Consider the following 19070-nt stretch of genomic DNA (forward strand, 5'->3'; position numbering starts at 1 on the left):
ATGCCTGTTCCTTTGAATTTCATCACAACATACTTTCCCTTTATGTTAGAAAAATTAATGTGCTTTGCACTGGCCTAAGAAGCTAAGCATAAATAAATTCAGAAGTTTTGAGTTTTTTTTTTTTTTTAACCTCTGTAGTAAAGTGATTTGTGAAAAACAAAAATCTGGAAATGTAATGGATGTTTGACACTTCTTTCAAATGAAGGATCACTGGTCTCCTTCAGTGGGAATTTAGTTACTCTCCATCTTAATGATGGAGAAACTAGGACACCCTGCAGAATATTCTCTGCTGCTAGCACAGAGGATGTCTACCATTCATCTGATCACAACGAAAGTCACATCTGAGTGTTGGCCTACCCAGATAACTGTTAGAAGTTTGATAGGTTGGGCAGGTTGGTAGGGATGTATTTAAGTTTACCCCCCAACGCCAACCCCAGAACTTTCCTGTTCTACTTTCTAAATTATGCTTACTATAAGCTCTTGCAAAGGCAAGCACTGCTTACCTGACCCAGCTTTCTTAGTAGAGCTATGTAGCAGTGATTGAATTTGGGTGGGAGAATATGTGGCAAGCACTCTGCTCATTGTTATCTGTCAATTCCATATCAGAAAGCATTCATTTTCAGTAGGCGATAAAAATAAACTGGAGTGGCATGAGCACACACATCATAGCTTGTCACCATTTTTACAGCCACTGTTAAATGCAGACATTCTTTGCTTAGGTCCAACTATTGAAATGAATATAGAAGTGTTAACTCTCAAGGATTAGCTGGAGGTAAGAACTGAAGCTTTAAAAGTGAAACAGATTTTAAAAATCATTGCAGGAGCCCCTCATGAAAAGAAAATATGAATTATAGTTCATGAGTCATTCCACATATATTGTAATATATTGGCTAATAATTATTAAATTTCATCAGATTCATTAAACTATAAAACTGATAATTAAGCCAGATGACCTTCCTTCCTTTCCTCCTCCAACCATCAACACCCCACGCTCCACCCTCCAGCCTCTCTTTCTCTTTTTTGCCTCTCTGTTTCCCTCTTTTCCTTCTTTTTGGGAATCATCAGTAACAAGATGTAACACTTTGAATTAAATACCACAAGTATTTTTGTAAAAAAAAAAAAAAAAAATATATATATATATATATATATATATATATTCCTAGGGAAAATGTTTTTAGAGTTCCAAGTGCAATGCCAGGGATATCTCTGCTGCTGCAGTGAGTTTAGAGACACCCGCTCCTTCTGAGCAGCGAAGAGGGAGAAGTAAGCCTGCTGCTCCAGTTGGCTCCCTGGCCCTAGGACTGGGACTCCCAACAGGCTGGGTGGGAGTGCCTTGGAATCTCATTGAGGTGGATTTGGAGCAAGGAACTGAGGCTGTCTATTAAAAAGCATTTTTGAAACTAGCCAAATTTCTGCTCAGGGCTATTTCTTTCCTCCCTTAAGTCTCCATAATGGACCTTTATGCTTCACTCTCTGTTTGAACCTCCTCTTGTTTCTGGCCAGTGTTTCTCTTCCTCTGGCTGACTGTAGCATAAATCCACAGTCTCAATGATTTCCTCCATTTCCCAGTCCTTGAAGCATCCCCAGACTATTGAGTTTTTTTTTTTTAAAGGCTTTCACTGCTAACACTAAAAGAAAAATCAAGTAAAACAAAGCTTCATCCTGTACCACCATGGGAACCAGATTCTGCTACACTGGCATTTAATCCCCCAAATGAGGGATAACATCTTAAGAAGTCATGTGAGGGCCTAGAAAGATGATAGAAGTTAGCAAGTTTGAAACATGGAAAAGGACAAAAAATCTTATTTATTGCCACCACCAGTTTTGCTGCTGTGTATCCCATCTTGGAGAGCTTGGATCTGGGTGACAAGTCACCTGCCAGGGTGGCAGTTCTGATGGAGGAGAGAGGGAGTCACAATGAGGGGAGCCTATCACAATCAACAGGCCAAAAAGAAGGAGGGTAAAGAAAAAGAAGGAGGGTAAAGAAAGTGAGGGAGGAATGCCCAAATGGTGAAGAACAGCTCTTGAATGTTGACTGTAGCACATAAGTTGACCACTTCTGTGTGTTTAGATGAAGGCTTTCATATTGCTAAACATAAACACTGAATATACTAAAAAGATTTATTGATGACATTTTATTTCAGACTTTAATTTGATCACTGGTATTATTAAGTTCTAAAATTTTTTTTCTTTATATTGAAGCAAGTGCATTTGTTTTCTTATTCATTTCTCTTTTCCCAGAAGCATATAATTAAGATTATATGCCAAGAACATTGTCATGATAAACTTAAATCACTGTCTTGTGTTCTTATAAGCTGAGGGATGGGTGCAGAGAAAAAAGTGTTATATAGATACTATTGTGCAGTAATTTAAAGATAACAATTTAACCATGTGCCCATGTGCTGCTTCCCTTGATATCAGCACACAACCAACCATTCTACAGACCATGACTGATAATCCGGTGCCTAATTCCCATCTTTGTGATGGAAGCATGTTTTATATGGAAGAAAAATAAAACTCAAAGTAGATTTTTTTTCCCCCAACAAGCTTTGGATTCATTAATTTTACAAGAAAAAGAAAATAAGAGTATGATCTCTGTAGTTGGTATGGTTGTCACAGTATAGTTGATTACTAAGAGACCCACCAATCATGTGCTCACTGAGGATTAGGTGAACAGAATTAAGAAGGCAGGGTTTTCTGCAAATAAAGAGAATTTTTCCTAACTTGGCAGTTTCTGCAGGTAAGGCCAGACAGATCGCTTTCTAACTTACATTAAACCAAAATATACTGCTCTCCCCTCATCCCCCAGCATGCTAGAATTCAGCGCCTCTCTCTTGCTGCTCAAAACCAAAATAGCATTTGGTTGCATAACAATATACAAACACAAGCAGAAGTTGATATGATGAGAAGAACTATTCTAACTTGTTATACATTGTTTAATCTAAAAACAAACTAGAAGGAAGGAGAGAAAGAATTATTCCTGGGGGAGTGGCTGCGAATACTACTAGGGCTGTCACCAATTATGATGGTGTCCAAATTCTGGAACAGTGCAGGGGTTATCAAGTTTTTAAATCCAAAGCCAGGAAATGGATACTAAAATGAATAGAATAGAATGAAATGAGGAAAGAAATTTTTTTTTTTAATCCTACAACTGAATATGAAAATATATTGGAACTCAAGGAAAGTCAGTTTCAAGCCAGGTTTCTTCTTCCTTTTAAAGTTAGTTTATCATCCTTCTTTTTACTCTAGTATTTTGATTAAAAACAAAATCTGAATCTTCCCAGACAGACCATTTTTCTGAACGTGACTAAGTCAGGATCTGTTCACACATCTGACATGATTTGGATTTACATGTAGGAAGTCCTATCAGTTAAGTCTCTTTTTCTGAATAAGTCAAGGGAAGCTGGTGGACTGGGCAGGATCAATAGCACCACCTGTGGGCCTGAGCTTTAGTTACCTATCTTCGGGACTGAATCAATGACCATGACTTAATAAGTACAGCTTCTTTCCTAATATCCTACTTATCACATTTCAAAAATGGGTGTCGAGCCTGGACCTGTTTTATTTTGTTTTTCAATTTTTACTTTTCTTCTATTAGACGTTTATGTGACTCTTTCCCAAACCCCTACTGTGACTCTGCTACTCACAACCATATTGCCCACCTTGTGTTTACAGAAACAAAATGATGTCATAGAAATGGACAGACTATCTTGGCCTTACATGCTCCTCAGACTTTCCAGACTTTATTCCCATATTTTATTAATTTACTATACATGTTAAATAATCATCTTTAAATCATCGTAAAGAGGAAACATAATTTCAAAGGGTAGTTAATAAGAAACTAAAGTGTATCTTAAACATTGAATTTGTATTATTTCAAATCTAAAGTGATAAAACAAAATGTTAATATTTATTACCATTGAAAAGTAAGAACTTTAGTCTAATTCCTTATTTCATAGACTGGAAACCAAAAACAAACTAGAAGTGAATATTACCAAATATCCAAATCACCTTTTTTACTATTTCTTTCAAAGTAAACTGGCAAATTAATTATTGTGTAAAGACATTATGCCCATATTTAGTTAGCAAATTTTTATTATGTACTAACACTATGTCAATAAGTGTGCCTGTGTTGAAACTTTGGTTTCCTGACAATATAATTTAGACAAAATCGATGATTTTTTAATTTATTAGTAATAGTGTCCTTTATCAAAGGTATTCATTAAGCCTAATGAAATGATGTATTTATACTTGTTTTTACTCTCAAATTCCTATACATACTGTTGTTTTGTTATTAGAAATATGTTTGCTCAAATTACCACTTCATAAAGTACAGTTAATTAAACGAAATATCATGATTAGACTTGAATGTCCATGTGGTTATAATTAACTATTGAAACATTTTTGACAGATACTGAAATGTTGCTCTTGTCCTACGCCCCTAAGACAGCTTCCCTTTTCATGTCTAGCACAACTACCAACCTCTGAGGTTTAGAAAGTCCTTGAATTGTCCCAGAGGAACTAGTAAGAGCTGAAACCCCAGGTACTTATATATGAGCTATGTGTAGGAAACACACACATAATCTGCTTTTATATGAGTTTGTAAATGTACACACATGTATAAACATAGAAATATGAACAACTACATATATAAAAATATATAAATTAGATGTATGGAAATACAGGGTAAAGTCTGCCTAATTTTGTATTAGCTTAACTACATTGATATTCTCATCCTAAACAGAATTACAGAGTAATTAACCCATGATAAATATTGCCTAATGAACAGCTTCCAAATAAACTTCCCTTGAAATAGCCACTTTTTTGCTAAATATCTTTAAAGTCAGTATTTTAATAAATTATAATAAACTACCATCATTTGCTATAAAATGACTGTGCTATAAATAAACCTAATAATTTGTACATTTTAGTTGCATACATTTGTGTTGTATTGCTTTAAGGAATTCAGTTGAGTTATTAGAAATACTAAAAGGCAGCAGTGGCTAATGGATAATATATTTTGTAGAACCAGAGTAACTTCAAGTGAACTTTCACAGCTATTTCCAGTGAACTTTTTCTTGTATCCAGGTCCAAATCAATATATAGAACAAGAATCTCTTAGAATTGCTTAAAAATAAAAAAGCTTTTAAAAATAATTACTTAGAATGTCCCTACCAGTGACATGTAATAACAGTAATGTGTGCTTTACATTGGGCAAATGCTTTTTTAAAAACCCTTTGTTCAGGACATGGCAGTAATCCTGAAATTTTGTCTCACAACCTGCAAATGCTGCCAGTGGGAGGGAATCCACTTCCCTGTGACTTTGTTTTCCCCCTGGAATGGTAGTGATGGAGCACTTGCATGATGTGTTTGGTGCCTTGCATGAGGAAGACATGCAAAGGCAAGGTCCAGTCTGCATGCTGCTTAATCAATGTTTTTCCTTTTCTCTCCTCCTTGTCATGTGCTTTCAGAAGACAACAATGTGGAAGGTGGGTGCTTTCTACCTTATTTTCCAACTCTCATTTGCCTTTTATTTCTTAGTATCAATAGAGTATGCCTCGAATGTCAACGGTAAGTTGAACTTCCTTCTGAACGTTGGTTGGTGTCTGGGTGATGTATCGCTTTTCATATAGAACACACACACACTCTCATGCCTGTCAGCCCCGAAAATATGGAACACCCTCAGTCTGCACTCCAACCTTTGATGGATTTCAGCATCCCACATGAACCTTAGGATGCTTACTGCAGTGTTCTATATGAAAAAATGATACAGTGCTACTTCTTTTTATTTTAAAAGAGAAAGCATTTCTTTGCAGTTTCAAAACACAGTGCATGACCCTTTCTCCATTTTTTTTTTCTTGATCAAAATGATTTCTTTTCTGTTGGAAATGTTTAGCATTGTATCATTTCAAGTCCATTGTTTTCTTTCAAATGTTTTGACTTATAAACAGAACCCAGAATAAAATACTGACTATAAGTAAGATCCATAAGTGTAGATTAAAAATAAGTCATTGGCCAATGGAAATGAAAGCCCACAGCACCCGATGTCATTACTGGTAAGTATATTTGTCATATTCTGTGTCTGTGGAAACTATAATATTTTATTCAAATTTTCTTAAATTTTCTACATCAAGGATTTTTTAAAAAGTTAGACATATTCCTGTAGAGTCTAGTAGAGTTATTTCAATATTTTTAAAGAACTTAAATTAGTGAATGTGCTGCTAGCCAAATCTTTAAAGGATAAGCATACAAAAAACTAAATGTAGCAAAAGAATTGTTAAAGGAAAGGTTTTATCTTCATTACATCACTTTATATATTCACAGCATTAACAGTTCTTGCATAAGCAGTTAATTAAAATTTATATGTTGGAAGACAGTATTTAGCTTATTTTATTTTGCTGTCATATTTTAAAATATAGTTATTCTGTAAAAATATGAACATTTCTACAGAAGAAATTTTCTTCTGTAGAGAAACAAATTCCCCATCCAAATTTACAAATAGCCATTAAAGTTATCAAGACTTCTCGTCTCCAAAAAAGAAGTCTTCATGGTAACACAAAATTGATCAGTAGCAGGGTTCAACATCATGTTTGTGTTTCTTTCATGGACAGAATTATATTGATGTTGAATGTTTGTCCTGTTTTTTTAAACTTCAAAGAGATCATACATCACATTTTTCTAAGTGTACACTCATCATTTGGCTTATGTTTTTTTTTTTCCATATAACTTTAATTGCTTATGAGAATATACTTTATAAAGATGACATTACCCTGAAGGCCTGATATCTTAAAATCAGTCTCATTTATATTGTGCACATTAATCCAGTTGAAAGTCATTTGTAAATGGTATCTTTTCAGCTCTTTTTGCATCTCTTTAATCATCTTGAAAATGTTCCATGTTTTTGTTTTTTTCTCTTTAAATCCAGTTGCATTCTAAGGGTCTTTAAAAGCAGTCTAATTAGCATGAAAGCCTCTCTCTTCTCACATACACATGTTCCCTACAAAGACTTGATAAGATCCACATGGTAGGCCATAAACTATTGCTATAAAGTTTATTCAGTCCTAATTTTAACATTCCTTTTTTTTAATGTGACTTTGAGAATGTAGTTGAGCTTCCCTCAGAGGCAGGAAATCTCGCAGGGAATGTGAGATACTTTGGGTATTTGTTAAATTCCACTCTTAGAAATCTCTAAGTGTATTCTCTAAGGGTTAGATCTTATAAAAGTTTAATATTCTCAGAGATAATTCCAGAATTTAATCTATAAAATTATAAAACATTATTATGAAACATGAATAGTAGTTTTAAAAGTGAAGAGAAAAATTATATAACCTGGACAAATCAGTCACTCTTCCCCACTGTACACAACATGAATCATCAGCAGATCATGAATTGTAATCTATTTGTGTGAAGATTTTTTGTTAAAATCACTAAGAAAACAGACTACATTACTGGAACACCAAAACTGTGTCAAATGATTTCCATATTATATTGTGACTACAGGATAATTTATAATTATATTTGATCTACAGGGATGTTTGAATATATGTAAAATTTTAAGAGAACACAGATTACTTTCACAGTATTGGTGCAACTAATGCAGAATGTTATAGCTCAAAAAAGTTTCAAATATATCTGAAATAGCACTAGAAATTGAAAATACAAATTGTTAAATTCAATGTATGTATCCTATATTGCTCTAACATTTTCCAAAATTCTTGAAATATACATGAAGTAATAGCTTTATTTTTGAATTTAGAGTAGAGAACTAAGACTTATGCCTTTCACTAAAAAGTGGTACCTTAGCGAAAGAACTATTTACAAGAGCATTTGCGATATTCTCGAAAAACAGTTATCTCAATCTGGATTAAGTGTCAAGTAGGAAATAAATAATTAAATAAAGGGAGTTCAGTAATCTTTTAGGACTGTTTCTTAATGAAATTATATCCATAATATATATATATATATATCTTAAATACTTATACTAATTTATAGTTCAGCATTTAAATAACCTTTAAGAAAATGCTAAATCATTTTGTTCTCCGTGGAAAATTACTGGAGTTTATTTAAAGGTGATCTATTGTTTCTTAAAAACATTTTTCTGTAGTAAATTCTAAAACTGCATGTCTAATGATTTTTTTTTTTTTTTTTTTTTTGTATTTGAACAAGCCTAGTCAATTGCTAAATGTGTCAGACAAGGAGACATTTCTGCATTATCATTTCAATGTGACTAAGGATTTTTTTTCATTTAATTATTAAACTGCTCATTTTTTTGATGAGGGGAAAAAGATCAGACCCAGCCCATGTTTCAGGTAGTCCTTTGGGTTTTTAAAAATGTAATTTTATCACTGAAGAATGACAAGCCCTATGGAGGCAATGTTCAAAACAATCTCATCAAAGGGCATGAAGGGCAGATGTAATATTTAAGGGATTGGTTGGATTTTAAGTCATGCTTTCATACTTTTAATTGTTCCAACTGATACATAGAAGAAATACACAGTGCAGCATATGCCAGTGTTTAAATTGCAGTTCTATAACTCTTTGCCCCCAAAGCATTCCAACCAGGGGTTGAAAGAATGCTTTTTGATTTGCCTCTGTGATACAGACATGTCTCATAGGAAACAAGATGTCTGTCACTGAACATTTTTGTCACTGTGACAACCCTGCCTTCCCATGCTCCCTTGTTTATTGCTGACTGTGCTCTTGTTTCCCTTCAAGGTCTGGCGCACCTGATGATGGGCGACCAAGGTATGGGCTCTGTTCCTTTTCCACTCTGCTTTCAGTGTTTTATTGTTCTGTAGCTGCTTTCAAACCATCACTGCAAAGTTTGGGCAAATGCTTGCAAGTTATCTGGCTGCAAATTAAATACATGACTTTTGTTCACATTTTTTTTTTTCCCATGTGTTTTCCTCCTCTTTATTTTTTGGTTTGATTTTGTTTTGGTTTGCTCCTATGACTTATTTCTCTTCATCGTTGCACTATAATACCTGCAAATAAAAGAGGCATTAAGAAATGTGGTTCAAGATTTCTGTACATTTATTAGCATATTCAGTTAAGGGTGGTTATAGTAAAGAAAAACCAAGAACCATCAGAAGTTAGTATCTGAAAGAAGATTCTCAGTTTAACCAGCAATACTTGTCCATTTTTCATCCATGCATGGCAGTTGGGGACATGTAAAAATCTTTGGCTTCTGGCTTCTAGAATGCTGAGTGTATTGTAACATGGAATCCATACTTTACCTACATTGTGTATCTTTCTTTTGTGTAATCCTTTAAAGTGAGCATGGGTCATCCAATTCCTTGCATGTACTCGCCTTTAAAAAGGGGCGAATTTCTCAGTGTACTGATTGCATAGCCATTTGTCTTCAAAACCTTTTTTGTACTTTCTTGTCTTGTTTAGTTTTCAGAAAGTAGTGCATTTACATATATTCATGATTCTTATTGTTGTTTTTCTCCTCTCTATTCTATTTGTCTGGAAAACCTTTCTTCATGGACCCATTTCATCAAATGCATAGGTAAAAGTAAAGGTATTACATTATTTTATTTCTTCCTAATATTATCTTATGAATGACAGTTATGTTATGCAAATGTATGTAGACCTCATGGCATTGGTAATGAGCGCTGGGAGGTAGGTATGTGTGTTAATGAATATTTGTGAATTTAAGGTAAGAAAAGTTCATCAAAATGTTTCTGTTTCACTCTCCTTCATTTTTCTTCTTTTTGTTTTTTAGAGTGATTTTTTTTTTTTTTGTTCCATGTCAGCTGCTTCCATAATTAGTATATTTAGAAATTAGCTCCAGGTTTGAGTGTCAGTTTCTGCAGTAATGGTAGTTAAGTGATGAATGCAGTAACCATAAATAACTCATCCTCAAACATTCAATTTTGGTGGAGCACACCTGCCCTCACCATTCTGTATTGAGATGTAAGTCTAAGCATGTGCAGCACCGAAATGGTGTGCAGTGGGCTCATCACCTTGTTGTCTGCTAAATGTCATATATACACATTAAAGTCATGGTAATCTAAAAATGCAATATTGTGAAAGGGACAAACAGAAACGAGAAATGAGCCTATTCTATCTTTATGAATACTAGCTTTAAGAACATTATCAACCAGCAATATATTCCTGCATCACTTGGTAAGTCAGGCATGTGTACTTTTTGGTGTTGGTATAAAATTCAGAAGCATGTTTAATTTGCCGTTTGGAACCATCCACATTGTGTTTAGTGTTGTCATGAAAATGAAGTAGGTGTCATGCAGCTGTGACAAATGGATAGCATAGCCTTTAACTTTTCTTAACATGTATTAGCGAACATGTCCTCAGTCTCTAGTTTTTAAAATTATTATCATTATTTAAATACAGGAATGTGTCTTTTCCTTGAATTCCATGAATCTTTTTTATGCTCTAAATTGTTAATACGATGAATCAGGACCAAAGCTCCCAGTTCCACACTTACACGTTTGTGTCGTCTAACAGGGAAACTTTTCTGCTTGAAAAAGCATCTGAGCATGAGCCAAGCAATAAGTAAGAAAGAAATGATATCAACATTTTAAATGTGTAAAATAGAGCTTTAGAAACAAATGCTGTTAGGACGCTTTAAGTCAGTAACGTATTCTGTTGCAGTTTCTGTTTTGGTCAGCCATTTCCAATAATATAATTTAATCTCATTTCAAGTCTCTAGCAACTATGCAAATGGCAGTATGTGTCATTCCTTTGTAAAGATTGTGTGTACTATTTAGGATACTTCCTAAATACTGTTATTTGAAGTCAAATTTCCCTTTGCTTACTCTTAAGTGGTAGTTTCAATCATGTTTCATGGACTCAGGATGGCATAGAAGGAACTATATTTATATTTTGTTTTACTGACTTAGGAAAATATATTTGTATATGTGCATGAATATGTTTGTATGAATGCTTGTATACACACAATATTTCTAAGTATACACTTATACCTTCGTTATTCTGTGAAAAATTTACTCAAAATAATTTTCTAATTATATAACCATTTAACTCTACATATGGAATAGTTCATGTTTATGCTTAGCTGATATTTGTTTGGTGTAATTAATGTTGAGTGTCACTTAACTTCATTCAGTTTTACTGTTAGTCTTAAATGTTTTCTGTTGGCAGGTGTAGAAAACATTATATTTTCATTTCACCTGTTTTCATCAAATTTTGTCCCTCAATCAGCACAAAGCTTACAGAGGACAAGAATTTGATTTCTTCATTGCGTTCTTCTATTATTAATAGTACCAAGATACTTTTTGATGTCAAATGGGAAAAGATTTTAAGATGGACTGAGTGGTCACAGTTTCATGTTGACTAATTAGATACATTTATATATATATATATTAGAAATGAGAATTTGTCAGTCTTCTTTAATTGCAAATTAATTCATCAAATCTACATTCTGGAGCAAAATACAATCAGGACTACATGGCAGCACATTCAAGGAGTGTCAATATGACAGGGAAATGAAAATGTGGGCAAGTTGGAATAAATAATAGAATGAAAGTGCTCCGAGAATATTAGCAAGTATGGTAGGAATTCAGAGAAGGTACACATGAATTAGGTTCTCTTGTAGGTAAATAACCTGGTGGTGGAGGCAAAAAATGCCTAACTATGTCACACTTTAGCTCTCTTCATCAGGTTAAATCCTAGTTATGCATAAAATAGATGTTAAACATGACCAATGTAAGAATAGCTGATTTGTGTTATGAACTCTTGTTTCCCAAATCTTTACATCACAATGTAATCCTGGATCATTTTTCTCCACAACAATCTTCTCTTTGGAGCAGTGAATACAGGGGATTTTGGAAAGAACCTCTGTGGACTAATGCAGAATCCAGAATTCACTAATGTGTGGATCCAGGAGTGATTTGGATTCACATTTTGAATTCTGAATGAATTCTTAAGATTTTCTAAATTTTAAAATGCTCAGTGATGGATGAGTACATTTCATTTAGCAAAACAATGTGACACATGAGAAAGAGCAATCATTCTACCCATTCCTGTCTCCTGAGATTAGCACTGGTATCACTCTGAGGTACACTTCCAGAGTTGATGTGGATTCTTCCATAATCCATATGTCTCAGGGTTTGAAAACTGCAAAATGCTTTATCATCTGTACATAACACAAACGTCTGAGGCAGTTGGAGGTATGTTGGAGTCCATTGCTGTGTGCTAGCAGAATCACATTGAAGGACCTGCAGACTTTCTCACTTCCCCATGGGCTATGTTGCTCACTATTTTCAATTGGTTATTCTGTTTCAAACTTCAGAGTCAATAATTTGAATTGTTTTTCATGATTTCTAAATAAGAATATGTCACCTTTACCTGCATTTGATTAAGAATAAGTTTCTCATTTTAATAAATTATAACTTTCTTTGGGAGAGCAGAAGACACATTATCCAGAGCCAGCTTTACTACTGCTGATTGGGGGTAGGTGGATCCAAAAGGTCTTCATGAAATTTTATTTTCAGTCTATATTGGCTTGAAATTTGTCAGCAGTATTGTTGTTAGGATCACTGATAATGTTATCTTTTTTTCCCCTTTCTATTTAGAATTTATGTTTGTCTATTTGCCTGGAAATTTCTTGTGGTTTTTTTCTTTTTGTATGTTTAGCAGTTCATTTCAATTCAACAACTATTTATTTGTATTTAACTCTAATGGTTGTCTGAGAAAAATGAATGACTAAGTCAGGAAGTTATTTACACATGCAGATAACACTTTAAGTGTTGGTGCTTTGATTAGAGGCTGTACTTTTCCTGCACAGCAGTCATAATTGTAATTACATATTGGTATTTGTGATTATATGTAATGTCAACTTTTCCTAGTAGAATGTAAGCTCCATGAGGGCAGGAAGTTTGTGTTTCTTGTTGACCATTGTATTTCCAGAACACTTTTCTTACTGTATCTTGAATTTGCCATGTTCATGACCTAAGTATATTGGGCAGCTGGTGGGAGTTTTGGAAAAGGTAAATATAGAGGAGGAAAGAATTTAAGTGGACAAAGTACATGATGGAAAGACAAAAGAAGTTTATTCAAATAACCGAAAAGAATTGTAGCAAAAGGTTATATGAAATCAATCTGTCTCTGTCTCTAAACGTTCTTTTGTCTCTGATCATTCTTATTCTTTCTCAAAGCTACTATATTTCTTTCTAATAAAGGATCATACTGATATAACTTTCATATGCCTTAGCACATGCACAGAAATGGGTCTGTAAAGAAATAAAGTCAATTTTTTGTTTGTTTAAGGGTTTTCAAATTTTTTGTGTGTCACTTATTGTCTCAGGAATAACTAACTAGATTTTACTTTCAGATTTTTCACTATTCATGAGACAACAGGTACATGACTTTTTCCTAAAATTTAAATCTGACTTCATGCTATTTTAGGTGCTCTCTCTTGATTTTTTTTTTAAACCTTATTGTTTCAACTCTTATGTGCAAGAAGACCTACATTTAAATTGAGTATGAATGATAAGCTGTCAGAAATGTCAAAATTTAAGTCTTGATCTAAGAAATAAATATATTTATTATCTTATATGTATAGATCCTATGCCATACTTGCAAATAAATGTCCATTTGACTCTCAAGTGAACATTTATTGTTTGATTATTCAAGATTCTTGTGTTATTAGAAGGCCATAGTCTTGCAAATAGAACTGGCAAGCATATTGTTACGTATTTTTGAGGTGTATTAGTCTTACTGCATTAGTGAAATCTAGACAGAGACCTCAAATTAGAATCATTTATAAAGAACATAAAAATATTTTTCTCCAAATAAAATTGGTTCTTCTACAACTTATTGATAAGCAATATTCAATATTATCATGTGTTTCAGAACTTTTCTCTATTATGTCACATCACAATATTCTATTATACTTGCTCTTAAAAGAGATTTGAGATTAATATTTGGAGAAGAAGAAACTATTTGCTGCCTTTACATTGTCTTTTGTTCCTGTCTTAGTCTTTTCAAGCAGTCTTCGTCCTGCATCCTCACACAGTGAACGGAGGCACCTGAGTTCTCTGGAGTCTTTTGTAAGGGCACTAATCCCATTCTCGAGGGGTCTACCCTGCTGACCTCATTTCCTCCCTAAGGTCTCCCTTCCTGTTTCCTCACCTTGGGGTAGGATTTCAGCAAGTAAATATTGAAGAGACACAAACATCCAGACCATGGTGGTTTCCATGATCTTCATTATCATCTTTCAACTCTTGTGTTGCCATATAGCCAATCTCTCTGTGAAGTACCCAACTTCCATTTACCAGCATCCTGATGTGTATTTGTTTAATAACTTTTTTAAAAAACATTTTATTCTTTCTGACATAGAACTAATTTAAGGAAATATTGTATTTTTGATATGGATTCCTAAATAATATTTTCTTATTTATCTTCATAATAGTAAGTAATCAACATTCTTCAGAAGAATTTGTGAACATTGATAAAGCCTTACTGGATTGAAATGTCTAGTACATATACAAACGAAAAATAATTTATTTGCATCTGCCTATTATTTGTCTTCTACTGTTGCAATACTAGAAGTTCTAATTCATAGCCACAGAACCTGGAAAGACCAGAATTTCACCTTATATAATCAGAAGTTAAATCTCTACTTTGTCCACATTATATATGTAGAAGGCTGTGTGACTATTCAATATTTATTTTGTAATTAGCTTCTTGTCTGCCAGTTTAGGTATAACCAAGAAGAGTTACTTCTAGAGTATATATTTATGTGTTATTTCTGAGATTTAGTCAATCTTGTCATTATATTTATTACTTATAAAAGTCCCAGCTCAATTGTACCTTTGTAATATTGACTCTGTGAAGAGAAGTTGCCCATATCTTTATATATTCTGTAAATAATGATGACATTGCAAAACCGATAAACTAAACCAGAATTTTTATTAGGCCTGGATTAACATCCTGAGAAAAGAGCTAGAAAGGACTCTCCATAACCAATAATTTAAAGGATGAGGTGGTGTAAATAGAACATCAGAAGCTTTACTGAAATATATTGCAAATAATAAAACTTCTAAATGATGATATAATGGGTTTTAAAAGTATGATCCCTTCCCCAACATGTCCTTATTTTCTTTAACTTTCCCATAGTAATACACTCATAGGCTAAAGATATTTGAATCTTTAATTACAGAATTTTGGAGCAGGGAAGAACTTTAGAAATCATCTGAAAAAATAATGTTGGCATTCTTAATTATAAAGCATGATAGATGATATTGCTTATGATGACAGGTGAAACCTTGTGAAGACTTTGAACTGAAATAACTTATAAGAATAACCAGCTTAAGGAGACTTCAAAGATTTCCTTCCAATTACACTAATTGTTGTGAAACAGGCCTTCATCTTATTCTTAAAAAATAAACTTGGAAGTACTGTGATGGAAACCAATCAGAGTGTATTATAAAGCATGCACTGCATCTCATTTTCAGAATTTCCACTCAAGGCAGCTAAACTGTACTTTATTACTGGGAATCAGTATAGTATGGTGTGTAATAGTTAGGAAGTCACAAACCTGTGTTCTGATCCCGTATTTGCTCTTTACTGATTGTCAGCAAATAATTTAACCTCACAGATCTGAATCTTCCTGTAAAGGCTAGTGAAATCAGTTTACTAGTGAGGGAAATGTGACGTGACAGATTGCAAAAGTGCTTTTCGTGGGGGTAGGGTGCCAGGGATTGAACTCAGAAGCACTGGACCACTGAGCCACATCCCCACCCCTATTTTGTATTTGGTTTACAAACAGGGTCTCACTGAGTTATTTAGCACCTCATCATTGCTGAGGCTGGCTTTGAATTCTTGATCCTCCTGCCTCAGCCTCCCAAGTTGCTGGGATTGCAAAAGTGCTTTGAAGAATTTTAATTAAAGGTAATAATAGCAATAATAAAAAATAAATGAAAAGATGCTCTGCACATTTGAATTAAATGAGTTTGAAAAGGAATGATTTGTAATCTGCCAGAACTTTAACAAAACATTAGTAATATCTTAATAACTTCTGCCTTCATACCCTATCATTTATGATTCTGAGATTATTTTGGATTACAACTAACTGAACATCTGTGTCCAATATCCATAGTACACAGAACATACAATAAAGTGTTAAAAGGGGTATCTTTGTAATTCTTCATACTCAGGAGTGTCCTGCATACAGTGATGTAACTGAGATAAATTTGACTTCACTTGGAGCAAACCTAGGAGTTTATTGGCAAATTGTTGCTTTCTAAATTCAGATTTATGGGTTGAAGTGGTTAGAGAGGTAAATATTTTCTCATGGACTAGAAGTCTAATGAGAGAAAATCTTTCTTTTTTTTAATTTATGTTTTGGTCTCTTTTGACTTCATAGCGTGATATATAATTAAGATTGCTACTGATTATCTAGTGACCGAATTTTTAAGGAAAAACTCATCAATTACTTTTCTTACACGCCCATACTAGAAAAATAATGTAATTTTCGATACTTAAATTATTGTCCAGTGTTCTCTCATCTTCAAGATTTGGCCAAATGGTGTCTTCCCAGTGAGACTTAGGCTGACCAGTCTATTAAATACTGCCATTAGGTACTCTTCTGAACTCCTGTACACAAATCTCTCTCTTCCATAGCAATTTTTAGTTTTTAACATACTTTTCTGTTTTCTCATTTCTTCTGTTTTCCTTCCATCAGAATAGAAGCCCTCTGAGGGCCGACATCTCTACTCTGCCCCTCATGTATCTCAAGGTCCCCTAGCACAGTGACTGACATGAGTTAGGAGCTCAATGTGTGTTTGACGATGGGCTGAATGAATGTCTAAATAAGTTGTCTCTTTAATTTTACTTTGATGCTATTTTTTCTTTCCTCCTAGATTGCTACTTTTCAAATTTCTTTTTCCATTTTATTCCAAGGTAAATCCTCCATGAAGGACAAATAAAAATCAATGAAAACAGATGTCTTCTCATTTAACTGGGGAGTGAGGAGAATGCAGACTTGATCCTGTTGATTTTCCTTGTTCCTTGTTCAATCCAGAAGGCCTCTGGGAATTTTAGAAGGAGTTTGAAAGCCATTTTTAAAACCACTAATGGTCAAGGTTTTCCTGTAAAATTCCTCTCATAAGAGGTCTTAAAGGAACATTCTTTAAGAAGAGGACAGTCATTGATCCTGGTATGTCTCCGTGACTATATAGGTAACAGGAAGAGGCTTCTAGAAGTTTGGCTCTTAAATAGCATGATTCATTGTGACCTTTTCAGAAAGTATCTTTTGAAAATTTGTGACAGGGGACAGACTTCAAAGAATGAAGTGGATCTTCTCATACTTTCTGGTCATTTTGTTTATCTTGTGCATCTAACAAAGAGAAACAGATTGCCTCTTCTCTGGTCCTCAGATAGTTTTATACACCTAAGGGCTTTTGACTTTTTCCTAGCTTGTAGAGAATGATCATATGTTCAACTGGATGATTAATGAAGGGGTCCAGCTGTCTTAAGCTGTGAAAACCGCACTGAAGAATTGTAGTGGAAGGAAATCTCTGAATTAAAAGATATCAACCAAACTATAGTGCCTAAGGCCATAGTTTGCTTAAAATCAGTGTCTTATTTTTGTTCATTAGAAGGAGGGAAAAAGGAAAGAGGGTTTAATTTATCTTAGTTCTAGTCATTATTACTGAAATCTTCAAGGAGATTCTACTTCATGTGGTGTTGTTACACATGGTGTTGAGCCACAGCTTTTCTAAATAAATATTTTGAAGATTTTTGTTATTAAGAAATATAATCACATGGATGATAGTAGTTCCTAATTTTTCTCAACATACTCTCACATTCAGATTGTACCTACTCACACAAAAGTTCTGTTATGCCAAATATAGTCTTTCCTTTTCCGTTGGATTATTTGCCCATGAATTGTCAAATACCTTTGGTCACACGATAACCCATTCAGAACTGGAGCAGTTAAAGTCATTCTCCAGTAATTATTAGTATTTTCTTCCATCCAAGTAAAGTGCAGGAATGTTGGAACTGTGAACTGAGACTATTTTCTTTCACCTTAAAATTCTTTTATTACATATCCAAGATATAGACTATAAAATTATGCTACTGAGACAATTCAGATAATTAAGAAAATCAAAACAACTTACATATTTTATGGAATTTTAAAGCAATTTTTTTTTTTTTTTGGCTTAAGTTACCTGGTCAAGTGACCCACTTTTTATTTGATTTTCTGAACTTGGCATTATTAAGTCTGTAGATATTTGGAGAAAATTAAATTACTCCATTTAAGGAAACAATCAAATTTAGATTGGGCTAAAGTTCTGCCAGAGGGATGGAAATCCTTAAATTGGCCAGTTGTGATTCCAGTTCACAGGGAAACCCTAGTGGTAAGAACCATAGGTTTTCATAGATTGCTATTAGCAAAATTGCCAGAAATCGAATGCTAAACTTAGTGAACAGCTATTTTTGATGCTGTGCTGCCCTAAAGAATTATGTGATATCTTGTTGTGACTGTCTTTCAAATGATTATTTGTTTCAATGAAAGAATATATTATCTCACTGACAATCAGCAGGGAATGCATTTCCAATTGCTTTCCCAGCAGTGTGGTTAGATTTGCACTGACCCATCTGTACTTTCTGTGCCCAGTGGCATGATTTTTCAAAAGCACCAATATAAGTTAGGAGTCACTGGGGAGGGAGGAGCAAAGGGCAAGGAGAAGTAATGGGGAATGGAATGGAGCCAATTATGTTACATGCATGCGTGAGTATGTCGGAGAGAACCCCACTGCTATAAGTAATTATAATGCACTAAAAATAACATAAAAAATACACACATTAGGAGTCATTCAATGCAATAGAAGAGGAAAGGAGACATTTGGTCCCAAAGAAAACCCACACTTGAACTGATGACTGGGAGGACTATTCATTTTGACTTTTATCTTCTCATTGTTTTTAGGAATGTCAGTGACCTATTAGACTAACTCTCCGTCCCCCCCCCCCCCCCTTTCACTACTTCAAGCAGGGCAGGTCTCAGCTGGAGGAAGTGCCCTTCATAGAGAATGGCTCTTTAAGCCAGGTTTCTTAAGTAGTTCTTCTCCCTGTTAGGATAT

At 34.1% G+C, this 19070-nt stretch overlaps 1 protein-coding gene across 35 annotated transcripts in view; it reads left to right on the forward strand.

Moving 5' to 3' along the window:
- Positions 1-19070, forward strand: part of Nrxn1 (neurexin 1) — a 1060789-nt gene that overhangs the window by 94449 nt on the left and 947270 nt on the right. For 18 of the 35 annotated variants that reach the window (XM_047521996.1, XM_047521998.1, XM_047522030.1 and 15 more), the window contains 3 exons: positions 5472-5489; positions 8716-8745; positions 9512-9523. The exons of 8 other annotated variants lie outside the window; for them this stretch is intronic. In XM_047521996.1, coding sequence (XP_047377952.1) covers positions 5472-5489; positions 8716-8745; positions 9512-9523 — 60 coding nt within the window. Of the gene's footprint in view, positions 1-5471; positions 5490-8715; positions 8746-9511; positions 9524-19070 lie in introns of those variants that run through there. 9 more of the 35 variants (XM_047522006.1, XM_047522013.1, XM_047522017.1 and 6 more) reach the window with 4 other exon arrangements.

The sequence above is a fragment of the Sciurus carolinensis genome, chromosome 13 (assembly GCF_902686445.1).
Source record: "Sciurus carolinensis chromosome 13, mSciCar1.2, whole genome shotgun sequence".
Classification (NCBI taxonomy): Eukaryota; Metazoa; Chordata; class Mammalia; order Rodentia; family Sciuridae; genus Sciurus; species Sciurus carolinensis.